At 42.4% G+C, this 22,142-nt stretch overlaps 1 protein-coding gene across 1 annotated transcript in view; it reads right to left on the minus strand.

Moving 5' to 3' along the window:
- The window catches only part of LOC144495233 (ADAMTS-like protein 1), a 425,167-nt gene that overhangs the window by 187,646 nt on the left and 215,379 nt on the right, over positions 1 to 22,142 (minus strand). The window contains exon 14 of the mRNA XM_078215301.1: positions 14,679 to 14,808. Within this exon, the coding sequence (XP_078071427.1) occupies positions 14,679 to 14,808 (130 nt within the window). The remainder of the gene's footprint in view (positions 1 to 14,678; positions 14,809 to 22,142) is intronic.

Raw genomic sequence — 22,142 nt, forward strand, 5'->3', positions numbered from 1 at the left:
TCCAATATCATCCATATGTTTATCCAATAACCACTTGAACGCTCTCAACATTGACGAGTCCACCACTGCTGCAGGCAGGGCATTCCACGCCCTTACTACTCTCTGAGTAAAGAACCTACCTCTAACATCTGTCCTATATCTCTGACCCCTCAATTTAAAGCTATAAATTGTCCCTCTGTCTCTTAATCTAATTGCACCAATCACACCCCCATCAGCCTGCTTTCCAGTAAATGAGAAATATGACAGTGTTATTACCAAAAGAAAAATATTATAATTCTTCATCTTTTGATACCCAATGGAGAGACAGAGACATCTGTAACCACTCACCATCCCAATGAACAGACATTGTGGGGGAGGGGGGGGAGGCAACTCGGAGTGAGGGACAGAGGATGGATCAGAGTGTGGGGGGGGGGGAGGAATTGATAACTGGATTGGTACTGGATTGGTTCAGGGTTAAGGAGAGGATGGGTTGGAGTTCCTCAGGATGTCAGGTGAGTATTGGGTGGTGTGTCGCAGGTGGGGGTGAGGGGAAGAGTTGTGTGGGCGGCAGGTTAGGGTGTTGTCAGGTGGTCACAGGTAGTCAGGGAGTCCAGTGTAGGATCATGGAGGTTAATACTTTGGTTACCCCGAAGTTAGAAGTTGTTTTAACATTTCTAACTTTTCTTGGGTAACTATTCTGCAAAAGGAGTCAGAACAAAATGAAATCTCGGGTTTCAGTCAGAGTTTCAGATGGTTTCCTGGTGTCGGGTATTTGTTCATCAGAAGTTTAAACTTTCTGAGCGATTCCTGGGCATTCTTTGTCTGGGGACGTCTGGGGAACTCCTTAGCACCGTCCGGGGAACCCACCCCCACACTAGGGAACAAACGCTTTGAACCATTGAGTTCTTCGCAAGTTGATGTTGATCAGTAATTTTTGTTGATTATTCAAAGTACAGCCTGTTGTTAGCACAGAGTTACAGGAAACAAGAAAACTAACAGCAATGCCTAAATGTCGGACAGCTGCAAACTTTACAATTTACTGTCTAACTGCTTCCTGTTGCTTTGCCTGAATCATTTATCACCTGTAATTCACTTTTTTGTATATATGGAATGAATTAGCAATCAGATATAACTTCCTTAGTTGATAAACCAATGGTCTAGACAGCTACATCCTGAAGTTCACAGGATGAGTCACAAGGATGTCCAGACAAATTTGGAGATGATAGTGGTAATAACACTGAACTAGTAATCCAGTGGCCCAGGATAATGCTTTGGGAACTGGGTCTCAGATCCCAAAGCAGCTGGTAGAATCAATTAATAGATCTGGAATTGACAGCTGGTCTTGACGCTGGTAACCATAAATCGATTGTGATTTAAAAAAAGCTCACCTGGTTCACTCATGCCCTTTAGGGAAGGAAATCTGCCATCCTTACCGTCTGGCCTACATGCGACTCCAGAGCCACAGCAATGTGGTTATCTCTCAAATGCCCTCTGAAATGGCCCAGCAAACCTCTCAGTTCAATTAAGGATGGACAACAAATGCTGGCTCAGAAATGCTCATAGTCCACAAAAGAATACATTTTTTAGAAAATTATCCAAATCTCTTTTCAGATGCTGAAGGATTAGTTGTACTTTTTTTTGTTTTTAATTATTTCGATAATAAAGAACAAAGAACAGTACAGCACAGGAAACAGGCCCTTCGGCCCTCCAAGCCTGTGCCGCTCCTTGGTCCAACTAGACCAATCGTTTGTATCCCTCCATTCCCAGGCTGCTCATGTGACTATCCAGGCAAGTCTTAAACGATGTCAGCGTGCCTGCCTCCACCACCCTACTTGGCAGCGCATTCCAGGCCCCCACCACCCTCTGTGTAAAAAACGTCCCTCTGATGTCTGAGTTATACTTCGCCCCTCTCAGCTTGAGCCCGTGACCCCTCGTGATCGTCACCTCCGACCTGGGAAAAAGCTTCCCACTGTTCACCCTATCTATACCCTTCATAATCTTGTATACCTCGATTAGATCTCCCCTCATTCTCCGTCTTTCCAAGGAGAACAACCCCAGTCTACCCAATCTCTCCTCATAGCTAAGACCCTCCATACCAGGCAACATCCTGGTAAATCTTCTCTGCACTCTCTCCAATGCCTCCACGTCCTTCTGGTAGTGCGGCGACCAGAACTGGACGCAGTACTCCAAATGTGGCCTAACCAGCGTTCTATACAGCTGCATCATCAGACTCCAGCTTTTATACTCTATACCCCGTCCTGTAAAGGCAAGCATACCATATGCCTTCTTCACCACCTTATCCACCTGTGTTGCCACCTTCAAGGATTTGTGGACTTGCACACCTAGGTCCCTCTGTGTTTCTATACTCCTGATGACTCTGCCATTTATTGTATAACTCCTCCCGACATTATTTCTTCCAAAATGCATCACTTCGCATTTATCCGGATTAAATTCCATCTGCCACCTCTCCGCCCAATTTTCCAGCCTATCTATATCCTGCTGTATTGCCCGACAATGCTGTTCGCTATCCGCAATTCCAGCCATCTTCGTGTCATCCGCAAACTTGCTGATTACACCAGTTACACCTTCTTCCAAATCATTTATATATATCACAAATAGCAGAGGTCCCAGTACAGAGCCCTGCGGAACACCACTGGTCACAGACTCTCAATTCCTTTATCAATATACCTGAATTTCTTTGGGACAATAAGATGTTAATATTTACAGTGGAATCTTCCACATAATTCTGTTTTGTTGAGAACTCATAACTGTCTTATTGAATCCTAAACAGATAAATGCCTCATACAAAAATATGGTCGCCTAGGGCCAGTGACTTACTGTTCACATTGAATCCAATATGGATAAGACGGGATAACACTAGGAAATTGAAAATTGTACACAAAGGTTTAGATATAAATCTCCCCAAGTTAAGCCCAGGCTAGTACAGCTATGTAAGCATATCAAATCTATTTCCTGTTCAAAGCTTCATTTTCACAGTCAATATCAGATTTAGTCATTTCAAACGTCAATTTTGGTTTTAATTTGATTTGTTATTATTAACAAGATGGCTGTACAACAATTGACAGAATAACTACATTAGATTAATAAATTCAAATTACACAACTGTTTTTAAATTCAGCTTGGGTTATGTTTAAGGATTACGTTACTGTTAGTTTTAGATTTCAGTTTAGTTTTACAGTCACATGTGAATAGAAGTTTACATCTATTTTATATATTACATCAGATAATAACAGCCTGATAAAGGAAGACATTTATACAAACCCGCTGCACTTTGAACTCAGTCAGGAGTGCAAAGACAATCTGGTGAAACTCTCCAAAGTGCCCAGAGTAAAACTATTTGGCAGTTTGTGTCATACAATTTATCTGATAAAAAAGCATACAAACTTCACACAAACGCCCACTGATCATCACTGCTATGAACTGGTTCAAACAGGATGGCTAAATCCATGGAAAGCAAAGCTGAAATTTGTACCGATACCTCTTGAATGGGACACTGATAATTTCAAGTTTGGGTTAATGCACAAGGATCTCTGGTCCTAATGTCCACTCAGCCAGATTCATTGGAATGGGACCTTTCAGGCTACTCTGTTAATTAGTTATGTTCCTCATCATTCATTTCCAACACGGCTTAACCTGAGAACTTGCTGGAAATGGGCAGCACGGTGGCACAGTGGTTAGCACTGCTGCCTCACAGCACCAGGGATCCAGGTTCGATTCCCGGTTTGGGCCCTGCCTGTGTGGAGTTTGCACATTCTCCCCGTGTCTGCGTGGGTTTCCTCTGGGTGCTCCAGTTTCCTCCCACAGTCTGAAAGACGTGCTGGTTAGGGTGCATTGGCCGTGCTAAATTCTCCCTCAGTGTACCCAAACAGGCGTTGGAGCGTGTCGACTCGGGGATTTTCACAGTAACTTCATTGCAGTGTTAATGTAAGCCTTACTTGTGACACTAATAAATAAATGTGAGCTTACAGCAAGGACAGTAGAACATCTGCAACATCAGTGAATGATGGGAAACCAATTGTCTATCTACTTAACCAATGAAATTTTAGGATTCAGAAGGAGGCGAAGAGTCAAGTATAGAATGGGAAATGGCGAGGAAAAGGCAGTTTGGATTCAAAAAGACAGAGAGAAAAGACAAGTTAGTATTATAAAAAAATTAAAATTGACAACACTTCTGATAACAATTTAGGACTCCGAAGTAACAAGGACTGAAAGGTTAGTTTGTGGATTGGAGAGGTTGAGTGGCATTTTGTTAATGAGAGATTGATTGGGAGCTAATTAGATTTAAGTGGTGGTCATTAATTGGAAATTCACCTGTGTTGAAATATATGAGAACAAGTTGAATGAGGAGCTGTTGGTTGGAATGCCAATGATTACAATCATCAAGACAAAGCTCCACTGACTGGCTATCAATGCAGGAACATAAATCTCCTCATTAAAGTTAATTACATTGTTAAGTATCAGCCCGAACATTCTGTGCTGATTTAAATGAGCAATTAATACAGAAACTCACTTGCTCATCAAAACTCACTTGGAGATTGTGGGTGAGATGTTGAAGAGGGAGTACAGCAAAGGTTCACCAGACTGATTCCTGGGATGGCAGGATCATTATACAAGTAGAGATTGGGTTGACTGGACCAGTATTCACTGGTATTCGTAAGAATGGGAGGGGATCTCATTGAAACATATCAAGTTCTGACAGGGCTGGACAGACTGTATATAGGGATGTTGTTTCATCTGGCTAGAACCAGGGGATTCTGTCTCAGGGTCTAGAGTTGGCCATTTAGGACTGAGGTGAGGAGAAATGTCTTCATTCAGAGGGTGGTGAATCAGCAGGGAGACTAATGCTTTATGTTCTGTTTGAATTTTGAACTGCAAGCCCATCATGAATTCCAAGAACTTCTCCACACCCACGTTGCTGCCAATGCTTCCTTCTCAATTGTAGCAAGTCTTTACTCTGTGTTGGTGAGTGCGCTTGAGACTTAGTAAAACTGGTCTACATTTACCATCTCTCTATACTCGAAATAATACAGGCCCCAGGCCAATCGAGCATGCATCTGCTGTTACGATGTTCAGTTGTTCTGGGTTAAAATGTGTCAATGTTTCGGAGGAAATTAAGAGTTTTGATTTTCTCATTTTGCTGATTCACATCCCAATACCATTGTTGACCCTGTCTCAAAAGCTGTTTCAAAGGCTAATTTACTGCTGCTAAATTTGGTGGGAACTTGGTTGACCATCCCAAGGAACCTCTGAAGCTCAGCCATGTTCCTGGGTTCTGGAAGCTCTCTGATCACCTTTTTGTTTTTTTGCGGATCAAAGTTATTCCAGAGGGTTGTATGATGTGACCTAGAAATATAAGTACAATTTTGACCAACTTTCATTTTCCATTCAATGTCTGACTGGTAAGACTTTTGGGGTTGTTCTAACGCTCTGGCCATACTCTTTTCTCATGGGGCTATGTACAATTGTGTCCTCCATGAGGTGCATTATTCCTTCCATGCCTCCTTGAGTTTGAGACATTGTTCTCTGGAAAATTTCAGGATGAATACAATTCTGAATGATAATCTGTTAAGTTATAATGACTGGTGTTCTAAAAATCGTCTGCAATCGAAATTCTATCTTCAGACTTGTATCAAAACCTCTGAGGGTGGCTGAGGTTCACTCTGCCTCACTCACAGCATTCTTCAGGATATCATGACCACTCCTACAGCTTCCAAACTCTGAAATATAATTTTTCTTCTTTCATGTTTAAATCTATCGTCCTTCAATTTCTTTGGAAGTCCCCTTGCCAGAATATCAAAATCTTTCAGGTTGTTTCTATTGTTACTGCTTTTGGGTACAATTAAATTTAATACTTTGCTTTACTCATTTCTGGAATTGAATTTCCCAGTCCCGTTGGTCACGGTAATTGTCACAGGTGGGATGGAAAATTTAAAGTACCATTTAAAGGTCTGTTGACCTGCCAAATGATCTTTTGTAGTTTTCTTTTGTCGGAGAGTTGGTGCAAACTCGATGGACTGAATGGCCTCCTCCTGCACTGTAGGGATTCTATGAATACAATAGCTAAAACTTCAAATCACTACTTTATCTTCCAATGCTAATTTCTGTTCATGGTGCTCACTGGTATCCCAAAGCTCCTTGGTAGCTTTGCTTCAACATGCTTGCTTTCACACCAACCCCCTTTTTAGATGTTTTTATCCTTGCAGACTAATTGTCTTCAGATTCATTAAATATGTCTCTCGCACCCACCACAACACAAAGATATTAAGAAAATATGATATTTCTTTACAACAGTGTGACAAGTGTCTAACATCTGTCACTTGGTTTCAGTGTAGAGTATCTGACCACAGTTGGCTTGTTGGTTTACATGGCCTGTGTACTTGCATAGAAGCGTAGAAAATAGAAGCAGGAGGAGGCCATTCATTATTATCCTGGCTGATCATCAAATTCAATATTCTGATTCTCCTTCTTTTTCCCCCCCCCCCCCGCCCCAAAAATCCTTTGATCCCTTTAGCCCCAAGGACGATATCTAATTCCTCCTTGAAATCAGACACCATTTTGGCCTCAAATACATTCTGTGGTAGTGAATTCCATACATTCATCACCCTCTGGGTGAAGAAATTTCTCCTCACTTCAATTCTAAAAAGTTTACCCCCTTATCCTCAAACTATGACCCCTAGTTCTGGACTCACCCACTGTCGGGAACGTTCTTTCTGAATCTACCCTGTCTAACCCTGTTGGAATTTTATAAGTTTCTGAGATCCCCCCTCACTCTTCTAAACTCCAGCAAATATAATCCTAACTGACTTAGCCTCTCCTCATATGACAGACCTGCCATCCCAGGAATCGACATGGTAAATCTTCGCTGCAGTCCTTCAACAGCAAGGACCTCCTTCCTCAGATAAGGACACCAAAACTGCACACAATACTCTGGGTGTGGCCTCACCAAAGCCCTATAACATTGCAGCAAAACATCCCTCTCCCTATACTCACATTCTCTCGCTATGAAGGCCAACATACCATTTGCCACCTTTACTGCCTGCTGTACCTGCACGCTTACTTTCAGCAACTGATGTACGAGGATACCAAGATCTCACTGCGTAACCAATTCATACCCATTTAAATAAAAATCTTTCTTCCTATGTTTGCTACCAAGGTGGATAACCTCACATTTATCCACGCTATACTGCATCTGCCATGCAGATGCCCACACATTCAGCCTGTCCAAATCACGCTGAAGTATCTCTGCATCCTCCTCACAGCTCACCCTCCTCACAGCTCACCCTCCCACCCAACATTGTATCATTTGTAAATTTGGAGATAATGCATTTAGCTCCCTCATCCAAATCATTAATATATAATGTGAACAGTTGGGGTCCTAGCACAGATCCCTGTGGAACCCCACTCGTCACTGATTATTAATCAGAAAAAGACCCTCATGCCAACTCTTTGCTTCCTATTGCTAGCCAGTTTTTTTATCCATCTCAAGACATTACCTGCAATCCCATGTGCTTTAACTTTACATCGTGGTCTGTTATGTGAGACCTTGTTGAAAGCCTTCTGAAAGTCTAAATAAACCATATCCACTGATTGGTTCTCCTCGGTCAACTCTACTAGTTACATCCTCAAAAAATTCCAATAGATTCATCAAGCATGATTTCCCTTTTGTAAATCCATGCTGATTTTGTCTGATTATATCACTGCCTTCCAAATGCTGAGTTATGAAATCCTTGATAATAGACTCCAGCAACTTCCCCAGTACTGACGTTAGGCTCACTTGGTCTATAGTTCCCTGTTTTCTATCTACCTCTACTTAATATGAACATTACAAGAGTACGAGATAGATTTTGTAAGTTATGTTATCCTTATAAATCTTTAAAGGTATAGTTGGGGTGAAGGAGCAAATATAATGTATTTCCTTCTTTGTTTAATGAATTTATTCTTTTGTTAAAAGTTCATCAGGAGTCTCTGTGACTCTGTTCAGAGTCCAATGTCCATATTTCTAAACAAAAAATAAAGTTAGGTTTTATCAAACTGAGTTCCACTCTGGGATCAGACGTGTCCCAGTAGTAACATCAGTTGGACAACACCAAGCCCTGGAACATTGCTTGTTGATTCTGATCTGCGCTCACTGCTGTCCGGACTCCAGGTTTGACTCTCGATTTGATTGGCTCTACCTGCAATTCTCCAACTTTTTGCCAAGTCTTGAATCTGCTCTAATCGTCCTTTTTAAGGATCTCTTGACTTGCCAGGTCTGTAACTGCTTCTTGCAATTTTTCCTGGGGCTTTACTTAATCCACTGGCACCATGCTTTGTTGTATTCAGGGATTCTTTGGAGTTTCTCTATTCTCTGAAGATGCTGGAGACTGTAGTTTGTTGAAACCTTTTATCTTTATGAACAGTGACTGTATAGGTGTTGGGACCTCTGTCCGAGGTTGGAATTTCTGCTCTCTCTAGGTCTCTGTTATTTGGTCATGGTGATGGTACACCATCAATACATCAGCATCAAGTTCTTCTGATGTTAAACCTTCGCAGGAGGGAGTTAGTGTGGAGGGGAGTGTGTGGGACTCAGGAGAGAGCAAGAGGGAGGGAGGGAGAGAGAGAGTGCAGGACAGGGAAAAGTGTATGGTGGGAGAAAGAGGAGGAAGTTATGGTGAATGAAGGGAGGCGAATAAAGTGAGAATTGGTCTGGAGCAATGAATCGTTCTTTTCCTTTTTCATATAACTCTCAGAGAATTGTACTTTGAACACAGCAGTAATTGAGTTTGAACTGAATTTATTTAACGCTCACATGGAACAGAATGCTCTCCTGTTTGGGTTTCACTTTCCTGCTTTCAGTGACTCTGGAGTAAGATTTGTTAACCTAGTTGAGAGCTTTGGCCCTAGATCACTGTTTAATTCATGCATGATACAGAATAATCCCTTTGTGCCCAGCAGTTAGCTTGGTCGTGTGTTAATGTTACGGGGGAGTTGACCATTTAACTTTGCTGGTTCAGTCAAAGTTCTTCTCGAGAAAGTGGACAAAGAGACTTCCTGAGGTAACAGAGGAATGTAAATCACCCCATTGGTGTTACACAGTTGGACTTTTTTGATGTTGAGTTTTTTTCCTTTTTTATCACATTTCAGTCAGAATCTTTCTCAAAATATATAAGTCTTCTCTGGAATAATAAGGGCTTTGTTAAGATTAACACGGTATCTCATTCCTCAGATATTTATAAATATTTTTTCAAAGGTTTTGGTAACATTAATCTCTTAACTGCAGCTTCTGACTACATGCATTGTACTTGCTGATAGATTGACAGTAAGGCTAGACAAATGGAGACAGACTTTGTAATGAACAAAGCTCTTACACAATGTAAATTCAATAAAGAAATTCTCTCTGCTTCTATCATTTTTCTGGGCAGTCAGCTAGAAACACAAGCAATATTCCAGAGCTTTTCTCCAGTTGATAGATACCCAAAGCTTTAATAAACTTCTGAATACTGATACTGAGGTCAATGTATTCAATATTATTCTCCATTATGATTGTGAAATATTAACTCATTCTCTGTTCCAAATATCCCCATAAATAATCAGCTATTTAAATTATAGAGATCACCAAACATTCCAACAATGGTTTATTTTTATTCCAAAGAACAAGTAATGTTTTGAAAAGAAAAACCACAAAGTATTGTTCACACATTGTAAGGCTGTTAATTGAGGAAAAACTGGATTTCTTAAAAATATTCAACACATAACACAAACCAAAAAAATCCAGTGGCACGTTGATCACGTCCCTGCTGTCTCTCACCGCGTCTTCGCCGTCTCTCACCGCGTTTCCGCCACTCCCTCTCTCACTGCATCCCTGCTGCTCCCTTATGCCTTCCTAATTGCTTGTTGCACCTGTTTGCTTGCTTTCAGTGATTGGTGTACCTGGACATTGTACATCAACATTTCACAATCTATCACCATTTAAATACTCTGCCATTCTGTTTCTCTGTCTGGAGTGGATCTCTCCACACTTATCCATGTTAATGTGCTTCTGCCATTATTTGCCTACTCACTCAGTTTGTCTAAATCACTGTGATGCCTCCTAACATCCACCTCACCACTCACATTCCCAGCAAGATTGGTGTTATAGGTTACAATGCAATCACATCAAACCTAGTCTACTCCATTTCTCCTCACAATATAATCCCTTCAATCCAGGAATCAGCCCAGTTACACACACTCGAGTAAGTACATCCTTCCTGAAGTAAGGAATTCAAAACTGCACAGGTCTCACCTAAGCCCTGTACAATCGCAGCAAGACTTCCTTACTCTTGCACCTGAACCCCCTTGCAATTAAGGACAAAATACAATCTACCTTTTCGCATAGACACAGTACACGGAATTAATGTGGGTATAGTGAACGTGGAATGAGTTAACTGTGCGTCCGATTAAAGTGGTCCCACCTTACTCTGTCTTCACAAACCGTTTACCTTTCCTTCAAACCTGCTAACATTACCCTTCTCCTTAAAAATAACCAAACTTGACCCGATTATTATTTATTTACTGATCTACAGCTTTTCCTGATTAAGCAATGCCTTGATTTTAAAATTCTCATCCCAACCCCAGTCAGACATACTGCCCCTTCCCTCCAATCGCCGTCCAGTGAGTTCCCCCCCTCTCTCCATTCCTGATCCTGAAAAGTTTATCCTTTCCATTTTGAAAAAAATCCCCAAAAACTCAGTTAAAACACACAATCTTTTCACTAAGGTCACAGTAAGGGGTTTGTACTGAGTAATCCAGAGGTCTTTGCACCAGAAAGATAATATACAATACTGCCCTATAAAGCACACCTTCCACTTTTTGGAGACCATGATGTGGAGTTGCCGGCGTTGGACTGGGGTGGGCACAGAAAGAAGTCGCACAACACCAGGTTAAAGTCCAACATGTTTATTTGGTAGTACGAGCTTTCGGAGCACTGCCCCTTCATCAGCTGAGTGATGAAGTCATACGAACAACTCACTTGATGAAGGAGCAGCGCTCCGAAAGCTCGTGATTCCAAATAAACCTGTTGGACTTTAACCTGGTGTTGTGAGACATCTTACTGTACCTTTTGGAGGGGTAAATGAGAACTCTAAATAAGAATGTCTCTTCTAATCAATGCCTTTTCTTGCAGACATTATGTTGCAGTGGTGTGAGGTGGAGCTGCCCCTCCTGATGGTCAGCTTCCCGGATAGGGACCCCTGATAGCACAGGCCATTGGCAGCAGTACTGGGCTCAGTACTCTGCCACTCACGTAGAACTTCAGGGTGGTTGTGAGAAGATCCTTATTGAGGAACCCTTGCAATATAAACCTGTGTCCCACCTAGACGTATGGTGCAAACTGGCTTCCAAACTTGGCGTTCAGTTCAGCTAGACGATAAAAAAGCACCCTCTGATGTTCATGTGATGGGTGCTCATTGCAAGGAGCACCGCAGAGTGCGTTCAGTGTGAAGAGCCGTGTTAACATTTGCCGAGCTCCTTTGATTGGGGCAACAGCTGCCAGGCCTGCTGCTTGTTACTGTTGGTTGGGCTTGGTTTGGAAATCCAGTCAATCTAGTGCTAATCAGCCTCACACCGGCTCCTGGTTTGCACCAGTAGAAAGGACGAGGCTGGAAAATCACCCCCAGAATATGTGCTGAAGACACAGCTTATTAAATCTTCCATCTGTAAACCTCAACAAACTAATGGAGGTGACATTTTTAAAGAGTACAAAAACAACTGAAAAACAGTGACATTCAGGTAATTCTGTGTGAGCATTTGGAATTCAGTCAGTCGCTGCAGAGATACAGGCCCTGGGGAGCTCAACCTCAGACTGAATCCAGTGTACCGAAGTTATAAATAGCTTTTGATTACAATCTTCTGATTAGTTTTAAAATTAGATTCATGACACAAATTCATCCCTTTAACAGCAACTAGAAAAATGTGATCAACCATCAAAGTTTTGCTACATTAACCCTTTCTGATTCAGACATTTCATTCAGTATTCTTATGGGTAATCACAGCTGCTTTAGACAGGAAAGTGTTCATGAACAATTATCTCTGGTTTTATTTCACTTCAAAACAATCCACCAAAAATAACACTATAATTTAAAGGGTGACGCCACTTTAATCAGACGGTAAGGATTCTGGATCAAGAACTGAAGGTTGATACAGACTCAATGACAACAACAATAAACATTTCACAAATTGTGTTCCTGTTCCAAACTGGCAAAGATCCAGTCCGGCAAAGTGTTGCACAGCAGTGATAGAATAATGAGAGGCAGCGCAGACACAGAGATGACTGGGATCTGTGCTGTTGACACATGTTGCATGAGGAGATTTGAGAAGTCATAGATATATCACATTCAGCTCTGCTTGCTGTAGCACGCTGCACTTAGACAGCTGCAACCATTAAATAACAAATACACGGAAAACTTTGGCTGGTACTTTACAATCTAACATTTTCAATGTTGATCATACCAGTTGTTTAAACGGTTAAAGGACTTAATGGGTTAATTTAGTTCTAATGTTTTACCTTTAAACAAAAATGTAAAGCACATGTTAGAAAGACAAACCCTGCAGCACTTTGTAGAGAATAAAACATGTCTGTGAGTGTCTAATAAGCAGACAGTTTATTGAGGTGTACGAGGGTCATCGTAAGTCATGAAACAAAACAATGTTTATTTCCGTCTACGTCCCCAGAGTTGCTCCTTCACCCAGGGAAAGCTGCAGGTGCAAGCAACCACCTCATCCTCTCGATCCTCACTCATATATCTATACTTCAGAGAGTGAATATCATCAGGACATGTGACTGCGATGACTCCACAGCCTAATCCTGTCCTTATTCTGGATCTGTCACTTCCAGCAGCTGATTTACCCAGCTCGATTCCAGGGATAGTGAGTCCATACTGAGGCATCAACAACCTCCAAACAGACCCAGAATTTTAACCAATTACATAACGCCATTAGCTTCCCAATCCTTTCCCCACTGACAATGGAAGGCACTGATATTGTGCATATTGGCTCCTGGTGCAAAACTGACAACAGAAAATTCAGGGGAATTTTAACCAAAAAGATGGGTGAAAGTTTGGGGTTGGGGTTGAGGAAGGGTTGCAGTCTAACAATCCAATTCCCAACCAAACCCGTCTCCAACCCACCTACTTCCAACAATAATGTCGGCAAAGGGAGAGAAAAGCTGATCAATGCTCTCGCATCAACAACAATATCGAGTTGCTTGAAGATAATCTTTTCATTGGCCATCTACGGTAGTGACTTTTAAGGGGCGTCTTGACAAGTACATGAATAGGAGGGGAATAGACGAATATGTTGCCCAGAAGGGTAGGGGGTTTTAGTTAAGTCGGGCAGCATGGTTGGTGCAGGCTTGGAGGGCTGAAGGGCCTGTTCCTGTGCTGTAATTTTCTTTGTTCTTTGTTCTACTGCAAGATCTTCCTTGACGCTACTCATGATAGGTTCTTCACCCCCAAGTTTTGTGTGTCTCACGTTCTGTCCCTCTCACTTATTCATCATTTGCTGATGTCTCTGTTTCTGTCTCCTCTGAATTCATACCAGTGATGTCTTTTTCTCCATCTCTTAATATTTTTGGCCATCTGATCTGTTCCTCTGCGTCAGCCCCCCATCTCCATTCACTCTTCACTCACTTCACATCTATCTACTACCCCTGATCTCAGTTGCCCCCATCTCTGTCACTCTGCGCCCATTGATCAAATACTATTGTTGCAGTTAGGAAACTTGGATCAATGCCAAATGAGAGGGAACATTGGCAAATGTCTATGATTGCAGCAGGTAATGTGGGAAAGCCAGCTGAGACAAAATCATTGAGTGAGTGCTCCTCCCATCAACAACATGGGGTAAAAGAGAATTAAAATGACCACATTACCATCAGAGGTTGGAGCTGAGACAAGGAGAACCAGAGGTTACAGGTCATGAACCAGCCAGTTAGGGGCAGCTTAGTACAAACTGTATTTTAAAGTAATATGAAGGCTCCATAAAACATCACCTGAGAAAATGCCACAACAAAATGATCCAGATTCATCATACAGAAGCAAGTATGAAGCCACTAGGTGTGTGGGGTCTAAATTTTTCTAAATTGTTGAACAAAAGCTAAACTACATGTGTACCTATCATCACACATCTTATTCCCCAACATTGTCATAAGGTGGGACTCCTCATACACCGCACCATAAAACAAAATATTAACAAGTTCAAAACAACATCCAAATAGAGATTTTTGTCAGTTAATGACTCATGCCAATAATTATTATTAGCACCTTTTTCATTTTTCCTGCCTCAAATTTTCTCTCTTGTTCTGGGGGTGTGGTCCCTGGAGACCAGAAAGGTTTCACAAGCCCCATCTACCTCTGGCATCATATGTGAGACTAGCACTGGTTTTCCTTCCCTTTTGCAATCTCCCCACGAAGACTGATTTCCAGGAGGGATCAGTGCACAGTGACCAGGAGCAGTACGCTGGCCCTTTCTTGGTCTACTCAGCCATTTGGTATCGACAAGATTAGCAGCATTCTTTTGATTACCTCAGCTAACACAGTACTAGTGAGCATTACACTTGGACTTCCCTGTAGAACTTGGGTTTACTCAATGATGTACCGATGAACAAGACAGCAAAGCAGGTATTAGTATTTGCTTCAAGAGTTAAAAAACAAAACAGGTGAAGTTACCTTGGAGAACATGGTCCTGGATTACAAACTTTAAGGAGCTGTGGGGGACGTCGATGGATTACGCAAAGACTCTCATCTACTTTCTCAGAAGTCTGTTTATTTAAGCAAACCACAATTGCTTCTTGGACACCTACAGAAATCATAACATCAAACAGTTCTCAGCAAGAGAAGATAATAGAGCAGGAAGAAGTTAATGAACTGATGACAAAGACAGATCCCAAGCAGATGATCGAGAGTCTGCAATCAATGTTCCCTCCACCCATCGTAAGCAATGTTTTCAAATCACCATCCCCCAAAGGTACACTCTCATTCTTTCTTTAAAAGTGGAGTTAAAATAATTTCTTAGCACAAAAGCTGTCTCCCAGAAAGGATATTTCCCTTTCCTGGTCTCGAACATAATTTCTACCAAGTAATTTTCATTCGAATGTTTTCAGCAAGGTGAAAAGATTCACGCAAAGTATTTTCAAGCTTAAATTCTGGAATGCTGAGAATAATGTGTATCGTCACTGTTACAGTCCGTATTGTTAAGTGTTCATGTTAAATATGTAAATAGACAGTCTAAATCATCAGTGATGTAAGATCACATGACAAGAGAGAATACTGGGAATCACAGAGAAATACTTTGGCCCATCTAGTCCATGCCGACCAGCGATGGTTCTATGTGAAGCTTTGTTGGGTATATAGTTCGAACAATGTTAAATTAGGGTTAAAGTTTGCCTTGCTGATCTTAACCCAGCATAGCCAAAGCTAAGACACCCGATAACATACAATCTTCCATTGTTTTGATGCTGGGTGCAATAAAATCAGTTTCATTCCACAGACATTGGTTCTCAGGTGAGTTCATTATTCTTTTGTTCTATTTACTGTTACAGCAACTTCTTGTCCTTTTTAACAGTAAATTCTGCTTCAAACTTTTTTATTCTGTCCTTTTGTAAGTTAATCCTAAATGACATTGGAATTCTGCCCTCAACCCAGAGAAAGACCCAGAAAGGAGAGCAGCTGGAAGCTGATGAGCAGAGAAAAATTTCATTGGAAGAATGGGAGTTAAAACCCCCTTTGTTTAGTATCAACTGTATTTTCATTCTTTCTTTGCATGTCATTGTCGGCATCTGAAAATACAGGATCGCTACAACATTGCACTGAAGCAGAAACACGCTGCAAATGTGAAGATTGCTCGCTGTGCCTTTGTACTCTCCATGGTTCACACTAATTCTTCCACATTTTGATGGTCACCAGTGTTCCTGTGGTTGATTTTGTGAAAAGTGAATTCAATAGAGGAAATGACAGGAAATTGGCAAATCATCATCAACCATAATAATGGCTTCTTCCTCCTACTGAATCATCTTAATTCCCACTTGAATGGTATAAATAGCAAATATTTTATACAGCTGAAGAGTGCGGAGGGTGCTAAATCTTTCAGAAATGGCTGATGGTCCCATTCAGATTTACGAACCAGGGCATGGATGATTGAGAAGATAAATGTCTCTGATGCTGCATGAATCTTCACAAGCACACAGCAGGGATACGGAGGTCAATTTGCACTTTTCACCAGCCACAGAAAGGAGGGGAACATGGGGAAGAGCTTTTGTTTTGTGAGTGTCACTCATTTGTCCCAATCGAATCCCATCTACAGTCTGATTCTTGTAGGGAACACTCTTCCAAGCAGATGCTTTTCCTGCCCCTTTGTAGGTCCATAAAAAACAGAACTATTGCTGGGTTTCAAAGGGCAGTACAATTCTAAGCTTTATTTTGAGGCCTTCATTAAACATTAATCTTCATTTCCAAAAGTGAATATCAGCCCTGATGACTGAAAAGACATTCGAGACTTGGAATGAAGGAAAGACTTGTGAGGGGTTGCATGTGTCAAAAGCACTGCCAACATGCGTCTAAATATATTGCAGTGAAATATCAAATAAGAACAGATCTAGTTATAGAAACATAGAAAATAGAGCAGATGTAGGCTATTCAGCCCCTCGAGCTTGCTCTGCCATTCATTATGATCATGGCTGATCATCAAATTCAATACTTTGATCCCACCCCCCATCCATATCTCTTGATCCCTTTAGCCCCAAAAGCTATATCTAATCCCTTCTTGAAATCAGACAATGTTTTGGCCTCAGCTACATTCTGTGGTAGTGAATTCCACACATTCACCACCCTCTGGGTGAAGAAATTTCTCCTCACCTCAGTCCTAAAAGGTTACCCCTTGTCCTCAAACTATGACCCCTAGTTCTGGACTCCCCCACAATTGGGAATATTCTTTCTGAATGTGCTCTATCTAACCCTGTTAGAATTTTATAAGTTTCAGGGTGGCACGGTGGCATAGCGGTTAGCACTGCTGCCTCACAGCGCCAAGGACCCAGGTTCAATTCCGGCCTCAGGTGACTGTGTGGAATTAACACATTCTCCCCACATTTGCATGGATTTCCTCTGGATGCTCCGATTTTCTCCCACAGTCGAAAGATGTGCGGGTTAGGTGGATTGGCCATGCTAAATTGCCCCTTAGTGTCAGGGGGCGAGCAGGGTAAATATGTGGAGTCATGGACATCGGATGCGATTGTTGTCGGTGCAGACTCAATGGACTGAATGGTCTTCTTCTGCATTATAGGGATTCTATGATTCTATGAAATGGTGATGTAAGTCGATAAATGCATTATAAAGTTAAAGGATTTTCGGTTTACTAACTCAAAAATAAATGAATTTTATTGTGTCAAAGTAATTGTTCTTTTATGGAAATTGTACGAAGAACAAAGAAAATTACAGCACAGGAACAGGCCCTTCAGCCTCCAAGCCTGCACCGACCATGCTGCCCGACTGAACTAAAACCCCCTACCCTTCCGGGGATCATATCCCTCTATTCCCATCCTATTCGTGTACTTGTCAAGACGTCTCTTAAAACTCACCAACGTATCCGCTTCCAGTACATCCCCCGGCAACGGGTTCCAGGCACCCACCACTCTCTGTGTAAAACATCTGCCTCGTAAATCTCCTTTAAACCTTGCCCCTCGCATCTTAAACCTGTGCCCCCTAGTAATTGACTCTTCCACCCTGGGAAAAAGCTTCTGACTATCCACTCTGTCCATGCCTCTCATAATCTTGTAAACTTCTATCAGGTCGCCCCTCAACCTCCGTCGTTCCAGTGAGAACAAACCAAGTTTCTCCAACCTCTCCTCGTAGCTAATGCCCTCCATACCAGGCAACATCCTGGTAAATCTTTTCTGTACCCTCTCCAAAGCCTCCACATCCTTCTGGTAGTGTGGCGACCAGAATTGAACACTATATTCCAAGTGCGGCCTAACTAAGGTTCTATAAAGCTGCAACAGGACTTGCCAATTTTTGAACTCAATGCCCCGGCTGATGAAGGCAAGCATGCCGTATGCCTTCTTGACTACCTTCTCCACCTGCACTGCCACTTTCAGTGACCTGTGTACCTGTACACCCAGATCCCTCTGCCTATCAATACTCTTAAGGGTTCTGCCATTTACTGTATATTTCCTATCTGTATTAGACTTTCCAAAATGCATTACCTCACATTTGTCCGGATTAAACTCCATCTGCCATCTCTCCGCCCAAGTCTCCAATCGATCTATATCCTGCTGTATCCTCTGATGGTCCTCATTGCTATCCGCAAATCCATCGACCTTTGTGTCATCCGTAAACTTACTAATCAAACCAGTTACATTTTCCTCCAAATCATTTATATATATTACAAACAGCAAAGGTCCCAGCACTGATCCCTGAGGAACACCACTTGTCACAGCCCTCCATTCAGAAACGCACCCTTCCACTGCTACCCTCTGTCTTCTTTGACCGAGCCAGTTTTGTATCCACCTTGCCAGTTCACCTCTGATCCCATGCGACTTCACCTTCTGCACCAGTCTGCCATGAGGGACCTTGTCAAAGGCCTTACTGAAGTCCATGTAGACAACATCCACTACCCTACCCTCATCAATCATCTTTGTCACTTCCTCAAAAAACTGGATCAAGTTCATGAGACACGACCTCCCCTTCACAAAACCATGTTGCCTCTCACTAATATGTAGGAAAAATGTAAGTAATAAAGATAAAGAGCTCGCTTTCTCTGACATTAATCACTTGTAACTTCACTCTGCGTTAATCGATAAAGCTGAAGTCAAATGGGACATGGGCAGGGGGCACAGGCAGGGGACACGGGCAGGGGACACAGGTGGGGGCATGGGCAGGGGGCACAGGCAGGGGACACAGGTGGGGGCATGGGCCGGGGGTACAGACAGGGGGCACAGATAGGGGGCACAGGCATGGGGCACAGGCATGGGGCACGGACAGGGGCTCAGGCAGGGGGCACAGGCAGGGAGCACGGGCACGGGACACGGGCAGGGAGCACAGGCAGGGGGCACAGGCATGGGGCACAGGCAGGGGGCACAGACAGGGGGCACAGGCTGGGAGGACAGACAGGGGACACAGGCAGGGGGCACAGGCATGAGGCACAGGCGGGGGTACGGGCAGGGGGCACAGACAGAGGGCACAGGCATGGGGCATGGGCAGTAACAGGTGTTGCTGCTTCTCAGGAAACGCCATTAATCACATGTGAAAAGGAGGGAGAAATTGGGCCTGATGTTTTTGGAGAATTATAGAGTTTGATTGGAAACCATGCAGCAGATTAAGGATTGCTATGATTAAAGTTCACATCTCTTCCATTGTTCACAATGATTCTGTACAAATGCTTGCTCATTCATCCACTGATGCTGCAGAAATTGGGCAAGATTTATTGGGTGGAGGCCGCTCAATCTCAGTTAATTGTGGGGGGGGGGGGTGTCTTTTAGTCATAAAAGGTGACTCCCATCTCATTTACTTTGGGCTTTTTAAAATATATTTTTCCATTCTTACAAATGACGCAACACACCCTCAGCACTGGGACAGTCCAGCGTGATCATTTCTCTGTATGTGTGAAAGGACGGGATTATTGGCTGACTCTAGGCCTCAGAGACAGGGCCCTTTATAACTTAATGCTTTTGTTTATAACTTTTGTTTCTAAATAAAGGAAGTGTGATAGCCAGCTCTCAAAGAATTTAACTGGGACCTTACTCTCAGCTCCTTCTGGCAAACTGACAGTGCCGGACATTTTCCTCTGGCCTTGGATTTCCAGATCATCCGGGATTCCTGACATATCGCACAGCTGCTTTTCCAAAGGGACCTCAAACAAGGAAGTTGCATTTTTGACATGACCAATTCTCTCCTCCGCTTCAACAGGCCTTTTGCCAGTATTCTCCAGTTCTATAGCATCAACACTGATACTCTGCTCGAATAGACTGAGTTTCTCATCAATGACATTCATACAATTAGCAGTTATCATTGTAATGTCTTTGAGAGTGCTGGATCGAGAATGTGTTTATTCACTAAGTCTCCAGGTTGATAAGCCTCCTCCAGCCCAGTTACTTGTGACAACTCTCTTTTGTCGATAATTTTAATATTTCTTAGTATTCTGTCACCAACATTTAACCAGAAACCTGGGGATATGACATGGAGTTCTCACTCCCGCATTAGGTAATTACAAGCTGTATAAATGTAATAAATTAAAGGGTTTCAGGCTGAGTAGCGCCAGAACACACGGAAACACAACTATTCCAGCACTCGCATCATATGATCCCTCTTGCTTTCATAGAATCATAGAAACCCTACAGTGCAGAAGGAGGCCATTCGGCCCATCGTGTCTGCACCGACCACAATCCCACCCAGACCCTACCCCCATATCCCTACATATTTACCCGCTAATCCCTCTAACCTATGCATCTCAGAACACTAAGGGGCAATTTTTAGCATAGCCAATCAACCTAACCCGCACATCTTTGGACTGTGGGAGGAAACCGGAGCAAACCCACACAGACACGAGGAGAATGTGCAAACTCCACACAGACAGTGACCCAAGCCAGGAATCGAACCCAGGTCCCTGGAGCTGTGAAGCAGCAGTGCTAACCACTGTGCTACCTTGCCGTCCCATCATCACAGATGGGTTTGTGTTTGGGTTTCATTCAAATCCAGATCTTGAAAGAAATCAGGTGGTGCAATAGCGATCTACTCTTCTCGAGGTAGATTCATAAAACAGGTCTGCTGGAATTCAGGAAACTGCAATGATCTCTAAATGGTCAATAATGTAATGAGGAAGATTCTTACAAAACAGAACAAACTTGTAGATGAGTTACCCATCTTCCAGAATGGAATGAGTCTTGCACAGGACTAAATAAGTAATGGGTCTCACCTTAGCTTTTATAAAGGGAAAAGCAGTGTGTTTTCCCCTCCTATTCTGCCCCAGTGCTGAAGTCACTCGACAAGAAATGAAGTTAGCGTTTATTGATTAATTTTGTTGAAACGCAAACCAGAGTGGGGAATGGAATTGCCTTGTGTGAGTGAGTCAGATATATTTTAATTAAAAACAAATGAAAATCAGAGGCCTCATTTTTCAGATTTGGCCTGAAGTTTATTTTATACGAGGATCTCTTATTTAAAATTCAGCTGATGTAAAATTCACTGTTATAAACACATCGTAGCCTAAACTGCGAAAATACTTTGAATAACCTTCACAGTTGTCCACACTATAGGGGCAATCTCACCAAAAAATATTTCAAGTGCCGAACGAGTGTGAAAATGGGAACAAATCACGCCCATTTTTGGGCGAGCTCCCAGAACCAATCATATGGCACTTAGAAAAAAATTAAGCAAAGTGTGATTCCCACCAGTAGGGGGAGTGGGTGGAGCCTTTTCACACCAGGAAGCCGGCTGCAGACTGCTCAGGGCACTGTTGCGCAGGCATGCCAATCTCCCAGTTCCTTTGGAAACAAGCTAATGTGGGGCTCTGTGATGATAGAACCACAGACAACTACAGACCTATTATTCTTGCTCTAGTTCCATGTAAAATAATACAATTGGTTATCAGAAGTAAGTCTGAGAAAAACAGCAGGGCTTTAGACAAAGCAAATGGTGTCTGACCAACCGACTTGATTTGTTCAAGGAAGTTCCAAGCCAAATTTACGACAAGGTTATGTACTTAGATTCCCAATGAGCATTTGGTAGAGGTTGCTTTGTAATTAAGCTTCAAGTTGCAGGAACTTATGGGAGATTTTTGGTATGGATAAGAAATTGCCTCAATATCAGGAACATTGTGTACTGGTTAGATGGGTAATATCAGGATAAGGGGTATGTTCCACAAACACTTATATCAGTAACTTGCATTCGAAAACAATGCCACTTGGTCAAATCTTTTAACTTTTTTTATGAGCTTCTTGCTCTTGTAATACTGAGCATTTTTTAGGTACTGTACTTTGCCATTTCATGAGTAATATCATTCTTTCAACAGACCTCAAGTTGTGTCTGACTGAAATAATGTACTAACTTTATATGTTAGAGGTTTCCAAATTTATATCAAGTTAATTGAAATTATCCAATTCTCTCTTGCACCTTCTTCCACTGGAGCAAGCAGAGAGGAGTGAT

The sequence above is a fragment of the Mustelus asterias genome, chromosome 6, assembly GCF_964213995.1.
Source record: "Mustelus asterias chromosome 6, sMusAst1.hap1.1, whole genome shotgun sequence".
Classification (NCBI taxonomy): Eukaryota; Metazoa; Chordata; class Chondrichthyes; order Carcharhiniformes; family Triakidae; genus Mustelus; species Mustelus asterias.